Raw genomic sequence first — 9308 nt, forward strand, 5'->3', positions numbered from 1 at the left:
CGTCATTCAATGAAAAAAAACATGCAGTCGGGCTGAACAACCTGAATGTTTCAGGAGCAGACTTGCAAATTTGGAACCAACATTTTTATTTAAATTGCATAAGTTTTAATTGCAATTAACCTGAGGGTGGGCACAGTGAAAGTATCCAAAAAGGGGTGTTTTGGTTTGCTGCTTGTGAACCAGGAAGTGGATGAGTTTTGAATTGAGTTGAGGGGGGTGGTGGATGAGTTTTGAATTGAGTTGAGGAGGGGTGGTGGATGAGTTTTGAATTGAGTTGAGGGGGGTGGTGGATGAGTTTTGAATTGAGTTGAGGGGGGTGGTGGATGAGTTTTGAACTGAGTTGAGGAGGTGGGGTGGGGGGGGGAGATGGCTGAGGTGCTGTTGCATGTTCTGGGTTCCTGCAGTGATGCAGGGAGCAGGGCAGACGTGGATAGAGCTGGGGGAGCCGGGGCTTGCTTGCTGCTGGGCGAGGAGTCCCGGGGCCGGAGCTCCCTGCTGTTCCTGGCGGCGGCCGAAGCGGCGGGGCGAGGGGGCGGCCGGGTGCTGTTCCTGGCCCCGCGCCCGGTGCAGGCGCTGCCCGCCCCGCTGCTGCCGCTGGAGCCGGCCGGGCTGCGGCGGATCGAGTTCGCCTACCCGCGGACGGCGGGCGGGCTGCTGCGGGCGCTGGCCGCCCTGCACCGGGACCCCCGCGGCGGGCTGCCCTCGCTGCTGCTGCTGGACGGGCTGGACCGCTACCTGCAGGGGGTAGGCGGGCAGGAGGCGGCCAGAATCGCCGCCCTGCTCCGGGACACCGCCGGCTGGCTCAGTCAGCAACAGCAGCCCGGCGCTGGGTGCCACATCATCGCAGCGCTCAAGGTGCACAGCGAAACATTGCATTTATTCCCCCCAGTGTGCACTAGAGGCTGGTCGGCCCATCCAGTTTGTACCAGCCGAATCTCCACTGCATCAGGAGTCCAGAACTAGAGGGTATAGGTTTAGGGTGAGAGGGGAAAGATATGAAGGTTGAAAATGTGTTGCTGGTTAAAGCACAGCAGGTCAGGCAGCATCCAAGGAACAGGAAATTCGACGTTTCGGGCATAAGCCCTTCATCAGGAAAGATATGAAGGGGCAACTTTTTCACACAGAGGGTGGTACATGTATGGAATGAGCTGCCAGAGGATGTGGTGGAGGCTGGTACAATTTAAGAGGCATTTGGATGAGTATGTGAATAGGAAGGGTTTAGAGGGATATGGGCTGGGTGCTGGCAGGTGGGACTAGATTGGGTTGGGATATCTGGACAGGTTGGACCGAAGGGTTTGTTTCCATGCTGTGCATCTCTATGACTCTACGATACACTAAATCAAGACTAAATCTACTCCAATTCTAAATTAAATTCACTGCAACTCCAGACTAAATCTGCTCTAAATCTAAACTAAATCTACTCCAATTCTAAACTACATCCACTGTAACTGTAGACTAAATCTGCTCTAAATCTACTCCAATTCTAAACTAAATCCACTGTAACTTCACAAAATCTGCTCTAAATCTAAACTAATTCTATTCCAATTCTAAACTAAATCCACTATAACTCCAGACTAAATCTAAACTAAATCCACTCTAATTCTAAATCTGCTTGAAATCCACCCCAAATCTACTGTAAATTTAGACTAAATCTGCACTAGGTCTACTCTAAATCTTGACTAAATGTAGTCCAAATCTGCTGTAAATCTACTCGCCTAATCTAGTCTAAATCTAGATTAAATCCCACTTTCCAGCTCTTGGCCTATAGTCTAGAAAATTATGACATTACAAGTGCTCTTCCACTTACTTTGTCAAGGTTATACAGTTGCCCTCTCAGGCTAAATATTTTTTTAAAAAATAATTCTCACTGTTTTTAAATGTATTTTACAGTTTGTATGGAATTCTGATATAATCTAGATTTATTTTTCTAATATATTTGCCATTTAAATTTATAAAAACATTTCATTCTGAGTTTAAGCATAATTTTAGCATCACTTTTATACATCTTTACTCTCTGGTTTTTAAATGTGTCTTTGTTATATTTTGCCAAATTACAGATGCATAATGCATTCTATTCTGTACATCAGCCTGTAAAGCTGGATGTAATCTCTGTATGTCTCACTAATGGAAAGAGATGCTTTTTTTTGGATTTTGGCTAATTATTTAATCTAGGGATTTTTTCTAAGCTTATTATTGTCATTTATTATATGACAATAAATTGCAATTAAATACTTTATCCTAAATTTATTTCACTCATGATATTTTAGCATTGTTTTAGTTTTATACTCTGATAATACATAATTATTATTTTTAATTATTACAGTTTGTTCATTTTTATCTTCCCCAATACTCTAATATCCAAAAAAACCAAAGATCTCGCTTGCATATACAAAACTATGTTTACGCAATTGAGGCATGAGGAGGGCCCAATAACTAAGGGGACCCCCATTTATCTTCAGCAGAATGACCTCAGATGGTGGTCTTTCCCTACTGAGCCTTGGCAGTAGCTGCCCAAGCTTTAGTGCGTTCCCCAGCAGGTAGTCCTGGTCCTTGGAATGTGCCAGTCTGCAACACTTGCTGAGGGTTAACTCCTTTGTTCTGGAAGACCAACAGGTTTCAGGCATTTCAAAGAGCGTCTTTCACCGAGTTGATGGTCCTGCAGTCGATATTTGTCTCGGTGTGCGTCCTGGGGAAAAGACCATGAGCTCCTCATTGCTACAGATGCCTTGCCTTCTCGTTTTACTTGGAGCATTTACCAACAGTGACTGATCACCACCTTTTCTTTTCCTCGCACTTCAGGCTCCAATTCCAGAGGAAACTGGGTCAGATTCGTTCCTGCCTATTATCGAGCGTTACTTCCCAGTGAAGTGCCTGGTGAGAGAGGAGCCGTGTGAACCGGAGGGAGTCCAGCGTTATCTCATATCCTTCTCCGGACTGGCAACGCATGACGCCGAAGGGCCTCCGGAATCACAAAACGTGGAGGACTGCACCTGGGAGCTGCTCTACGAGGCAGATAAAGTGACAGGAATCCGTCTTGTGCCAAGACAAGCAAAGCAATTTGGGGATTAGAGGGAAGGCTTACTGACTAATTTCACATCATCTTCTATAAATTCATGAGCCTAATTCAAAAACCCTCCTCCGGTTGCAAATCCAGCCACCACACAGCGCAACTGATGTCTTTAACTCTCCCTCACACATTATTTAAAACACTGGCCCGTGGGTTTACATGTTAAGTCCAAGGCTCCCCCTGCTCCCTCTGGTAGACTGACAGGGGTCAGTTAAGGGGAGAAAATCCTCAGGATCCTGAGGGAACTCCCTTCTGCTTCTCTTCAAATTGTACCCGAGGATCTTCCAAACAATTCAAAATCCAATACAGCCCAGGAGCAGGCCCTTCGGCCCTACCAAGCCTGCGCTGATTCCTCATCCTTATTCCAATCTGCTACTTATTGCCCATGTGCAATATTTGTATCCTTCTGGTTGGCTCCTGTCCATGTGTCCATCAAGATACCCCTTCAATGTTGCTCATGTGCCTCCTTACCACTTCCACTGGCAGTGCCATCCTGGCACCCACCACCCTCTTGCTAAAAGATTTTTCCCCGCACTTCTACCCTAAACCTTGACCCTTTCACCTTGAACCTGTGCCCTCTTGCAGTTGAACTTCCCACTGTGGGGTGGAAAACCACTGACTATCCACCCTCTCTGTGCCCTTGCTTTGAAGGTGCAAATGTCACCACTGACATCCTACTTTCAAAACCCTGTTGGACAATCCACGACTCCATTGACATCCGTTTTGTCAATACAGGGTGCTACCCTTTGGGATCATTAACTATGTTTATTCGGTTACCCTTCCTCACCAGGGAGGTTAGTGTTTTTTTTCAGGAACCAAGTTGCCTGTGAAGGGAAATGAAAGAAGCCCTTTTTTTTTGTTTTTACGGTTTATCTCCGTGATGAGAGGGACCCTAACTCCATGAGAGAAAGTTTTTAATGTGTTGCTTAATTAAGCCCACATTAGGCGCTCGAAGGTAAGACCTGAGAAGCCTGAGATATAGAAGGGAGCAGGTGTGGTTATGCTAAGCCCTTCCGGACAACATTACAAAGTAGCAGAATGCAGTTGGATGTCTTAATTAGAGAACTGAGAGGACCTTCGCTGAGTTAGGGTGGACTTCCTCTGACTTCCATTTTGTGCGATGGGTTCTAACTGAGAAGGGGCACTGTGCTGATTGTTAGCTATGGCTAACCTCCGCTAGTGAGGGCCTCACCTGGGATAGCGAGCCCGAGCACGGGCTGTACCATTGGGATCAGACCAGATGGCTTTGACTGAGGATTGGAGAACAAGGCACGAATTCCTGGACTCTCAAAGTTGAAACTTGGACATTCCTTTTTTTTAAGAGATATATGTGTATGTTCCCACCAAACCTTGCATCAGTCTGAATAAAAATAACCTAGTTTGACTGTGTCAAGAAGTCAAAGGGTAAAGCAATTAACTGTCATGGACACCACAGCAGTGATATCAATAAGTAATTCATTGGCCTCGCAAAGTCCAAGAAGGTGAATGTTGCCATTTATTAATACATTCTCCTTTCTATAACTAGTGTGTGATCTTGGATCCTCTCCTATTCTGATCCATAGTTTTTTGTATGTAAACAAGGCCACGGGAGTACTTTATCCCCTGGCTATTTGTGCTGAACCACAAGGACAGGCTGGTTACCTGCCTCATGGTCATTGTCTGATCACCGCCATCTGTCGGGCCTTAATTTAGTTCCTCCGCCAACAGACATTGGAGAGGAGGGGCTGAACGGAGGGTTGTTGGGTAAAGAAACAACAGTTCATGCAAAGGGCAATCCCTTACTCTGCCCTTACCCAGCAGAACGTTCCCGCTGTGTCTTCCCTGCTTGCTGCAGGAAGGTGGAGAGAATATCCCAGTGATGGAGGCCTGTCAGACAGAGCAGTCACCCTGGAGATCACCGAGTCCCCAGCATCACGCCCCGTTCACCAGCTTTGGTGGGGCTCATCCATGCCATTTGCCAGAGCATCTCAGTCTCTGCCATTTTACTGTCAGGGCAGGTTGGGGCCTAGTAGACTGATCACTGAGTGGGCATTCCACCACTCGAGCTGTCATCACTGTGAACTGTTCCCTTGGTGACATTTAATGATACCCTCTGTGTTCCCCCTCACTCAGTATCTGAAGAGGAAGGGTGGACTGAAGGAGTCACATAGTGAATATAGTTTATTCCCAGGCTCTGGAAGGGTAGGGTTTGCTTCTCAACTTCCAGTTGTTAAACCCCGATCCCTGACTGCGAGTGCTTGAGCTCCCGTGTACGGGTGCGACGGCCCTTCTGGTCGAATAGCCGACTGGCCCTCACTATCCAGGGTCACAGGCGGAATGTGACAATTCGCTGGCCATGTGGAAATGCAACGTGTCAACACATTCATAAAGAAGTGTCATTCGTCTTCTCTAACCTGACGGTTGAGTGGAAACAAAGTGAGTCACACATCGCAAAGCCCCGAGAAATTCTGTCACAGAATTGTTTTTTGGTGTTGCCATTGAATGGGTATAAAAATGAGTTGCAATTTGTTTTCCGTGTGGTTGTCGATTATGTATTGTGCCCCTCTTCTGAGGTGGGGGTGGGTGTGGAGGAAGCTCCCGGGAATCTCTGCTTCGCAAAGTGCAAGAAACAACCGCAACACATGAAGAAAATCCCCTCAGACAAGCGAAACGGAGATCAGTAATTCCTGTCGGGAAGGCAGGTACCTGACTCAGAGAACTGAGTGGCCTATCCCTGTTCCTTGTGAGCTATGTTTCTGGAGGTTCAGGCCTAATCGTAAAACATAGGAGCACAATTTGGCCATTCAGTGCATCATCTGCTCCACCATTCAATCACGGCCTACGTTTGTCTCAACCACACTCTCCTGCCTTCTCCCCATTACCTTCACTAATCAAGAACCTATTTTCCTCTGTCTTAAATGTGCTCAATAGGTTGGCCTTCTGCAGCAATGCGTGCCACAGATTCACTGAAAAAAATTCCTCCATATCTTAGATCCAAAGGGTCCGTGCACTCTGTGACTGTGCCCTCAAGTCCTACCCATGGAAACCTTCGTGAATCTCCAGTTAAAAGTGACGCCACTGTTCTGTTTGGTGATTTGGTGGTGATATTGGTGTCTGTGGTCATTTCAAGAACCTTTTTTTTGTTGATGCATTCCCTTGTAGCAGTGGAAGAGTTGACAATACTCAAATTGGGATTCAATCCTATAACCACCATAGCTTCCACCATGTCCTTTACACCCATTACCAGGTCGCGCACTGACCTGTATTGACAACACCTCAAATTTAAACTTCTTTTCCTTGTTTTCCAGTCTGTCCAGGGGCTTTTCCCCTCCCTATCCCTGTGATCTCCTCCAGCTCCACAACCCTCCAGGCTATCTTCACTCTAATATTTACCTTGTATGCCATTTTGTTTTTCCCATTCATCAACCATTGCAGAAGTTATGATTCAGAGGCTAGAATGAACAGCCCTTCCCACGATCCAAACCAAGCTTTGGGTCCGCTATGTGGATGACATCTTTGTAATCACGAAACAGAACAACTTAGAGGAAACGTACAATAACATTAACAACATCCTTCCTGGCATAAATTTCACCAAGGAGGAAGAGAACAGCAACAGAATCCCCTTCCTAGATGTCACGAACAGTCATTGGAGAACTGCAGACCAGCATCCACAGGAAAGCAACACACACACACCAGATACTCAACTACAGGAGCACTCATCCCAACACCCACAAATGGAGCTGCATCAGACGATTAAGACCGGCAGATCCCTTCCTGGAAAGGCAGGAGGGGGCGGGGAAGGTGTGGAAGGAAACTGGGTTTTCCTGACAAGAGAGTCATGATTTTCATTAGATTCTTGATTCTAGATATTCCCTTTCCCTCAGTTTTGAACTCAAATTCCATTATCTGCCTTGGTGGGAGTTGAATCCAGGTTTCTAGAACATTGCCTGGGTCTCTGGATTAACAGTCCTGGGTTCAGGGGGAGTCCAGAACTTGAGGGCATAGGTTTAGATTCGATTACTTACAGTGTGGAAACAGGCCCTTCGGCCCAACAAGTCCACACTGACCCGCCGAAGCGCAACCCACCCATACCCCTCCATTTACCCCTTACCTAACACTATGGGCAATTTCCCATGGCCAATTCACCTGACCTACACATCTTTGGACTGTGGGAGGAAACCGGAGCACCCGGAGGAAACCCACGCAGACACGGGGAGAATGTGCAAACTTCACACAGTCTGAGGCGGGAATTGAACCCGGGTCTCAGACGCTGTGAGGCAGCAGTGCTAACCACTGTGCCACCGTGCCGCCCACGGGTGAGAGGGGAAAGATTTAAAAAGGACCTGAGGGGCAACTTTTTCACGCAGAGGGTGGTACGTGTATGGAATGAGCTGCCAGAGGAAGTGGTGGAGGCTGGCACAATTGCAACATTTAAAAGGCATCTGGATGGGTATATGAAGGGTTTAGAGGGATGTGGGACGAGATTAATTTCGGATATCGGGTCAGCATGGGCGAGTTGAACCGAAGGGTCTGTTTCTGTGCTGTACTTGTCTATGAGTCTATAAACAGGACTAAGGGGTAGGTCCTTCAGGCCTGTCCCACCATTAAATATGATCATGGCTGATTATCCAACCCTGTCCCTGCTTTCTGTCCATTCCCTTTGGTCCTAGGAACTTGGGAATTTATATCAGGCTTTATATTCGCTTAAAATGTGGGAGCCGAGTTTATTCTGTGCACTTGGATCCAATTAATGTCCATGCACCCGTGGTCTTTGACTCTTCCTGTCCAATGCTATGGGACAACCCTGTTGCTCTGGGAGAGAGTTCACGCGCAATACTTAGACACGTTTCTCCTTTGCTTCTGTGTAGAAAGTTGTGAATGCTTCTGAAAACGATCTCCTTTCGCGCCCTTGCACTGGTCAGTTGGGGATTGATGAGCAGGACCCTCTAATCTTGTTCCACTGACACAGGCATATCACGAACAAGGATGTCAAAAGTTCAGGGACTGCTCACTGCCATGGAGCCTCCTAAGCCGCTACATGGCTGACGAGCAAGAGATTAACTTATCGGGTGTTTTAACAGAGTTGGGACTTCGCACCCGCCCTGGTAGCACAAGTGCATAATAGATGATAGTTTGCCAGTGTTGTAATCTTTAGCGCAAATTCTCCTTCCCAAATAATCCAGCATGTCTGTTTCCATTCTCTCCCTGTTTCTGGGCCCCTGGGTCCGTCGACATTGTTTCTTAACCAGTTTGGGTCGGTCACTGGGTTAGAAATGCCTTCACTTCTCGCGGGCTTGGGAACTTTTGAAACTTCTGCCCCAAAGAGATATGAGGATTCAGTGAACTCAAAACAGACATTCGTGGATTTCTTTGGACAGTAGGGAGCATGGGGGAAAGGAGAGGTCAAAGGTTAGCAGAGACAGGACCCATAAATACCACCTTCTTAGCAACCACCTCCAAAGACAGCCATTTTTAACACAAGTTTGTTCAGAGGTCGACAGTGCTACTTACTCCAATGAGATAGGGTGCTCCTTTACAAAGTAGTGTTAACCTCAGCTAAAGGAGGGCCCTCTGAATGCAGAGACTGGTGGCCAGTGCTAGCGGAGGGTGGGGTATAGAAACCAAGAGAACTGTGAATGTTGGAAATCATAAACAAGAACAAGAATTGATGGAAAAGCTCAGCAGCTGCAGAGAGAAAGCAGAGTTAATGTTTCGGGTCCAGTGACCGTTCCTCAAAACTGATGATAGCTAGGAACAAGATGTATTTAGTGCAGAAGACTTGGGGGGTGGGGATGGTAAGAAGTAGACATTAGGTGGAAATAGAACCCAACAAAAGAGAGAACACTTGGACAGACAAAAGAATGGATAACGATAAGTCTAGGAGAATGAATAGCTACTAATGAGGACTGTTAGGGCTAACAATGGGTTGTGTGAAATATCAGACCATGTCTTTACTATCTTCTCCCCAGTCCCAACCCACCACCACCACCACCACCCCCACCCCCCCACCCACCCATTTATCTCTCCACCCTGGAGGCTCCCTGCCTCCATTTCTGATGAAGGGCTTTTTCACACAGAGGGTGGTGCGTGTATGGAATGAGCTGCCAGAGGATGTGGTGGAGGCTGGTACAATTGCAATGTTTAAAAGGCATCTGAATCGGTATCAGGGATATGGGCTGGGTGCTGGCAAATAGGACGAGATTAATGTGGCATATCTGGTCGGCGTGGATGAGTTGGACAGAAGGGTCTGTTTCTGTGTTGT

At 47.1% G+C, this 9308-nt stretch overlaps 1 protein-coding gene across 1 annotated transcript; it reads left to right on the forward strand.

Annotated features, from left to right (window-relative positions):
- The first annotated feature begins 363 nt into the window (after positions 1-363).
- swsap1 (SWIM-type zinc finger 7 associated protein 1) lies at positions 364-5547 on the forward strand. The gene is made up of 2 exons (XM_060855015.1): positions 364-855; positions 2800-5547. Exons 1-2 carry the CDS (start codon positions 367-369, stop codon positions 3067-3069), a joined length of 759 nt encoding a protein of 252 aa, XP_060710998.1. The 5' UTR covers positions 364-366; the 3' UTR covers positions 3070-5547.
- The last annotated feature ends 3761 nt before the right edge of the window (positions 5548-9308 follow it).

Source organism: Hemiscyllium ocellatum, chromosome 45 (assembly GCF_020745735.1).
Source record: "Hemiscyllium ocellatum isolate sHemOce1 chromosome 45, sHemOce1.pat.X.cur, whole genome shotgun sequence".
In the NCBI taxonomy this organism is placed as follows: Eukaryota; Metazoa; Chordata; class Chondrichthyes; order Orectolobiformes; family Hemiscylliidae; genus Hemiscyllium; species Hemiscyllium ocellatum.

Coding starts and splice junctions, on each gene's coding strand:
- swsap1 (XM_060855015.1), top strand. CDS start 367: ATGGCTGAGGTGCTGTTGCATGTTCTGGGTTCCTGCAGTGATGCAGGG. Junction 856..2,799: donor ACATCATCGCAGCGCTCAAG/GTGCACAGCGAA, acceptor CTCGCACTTCAG/GCTCCAATTCCAGAGGAAAC.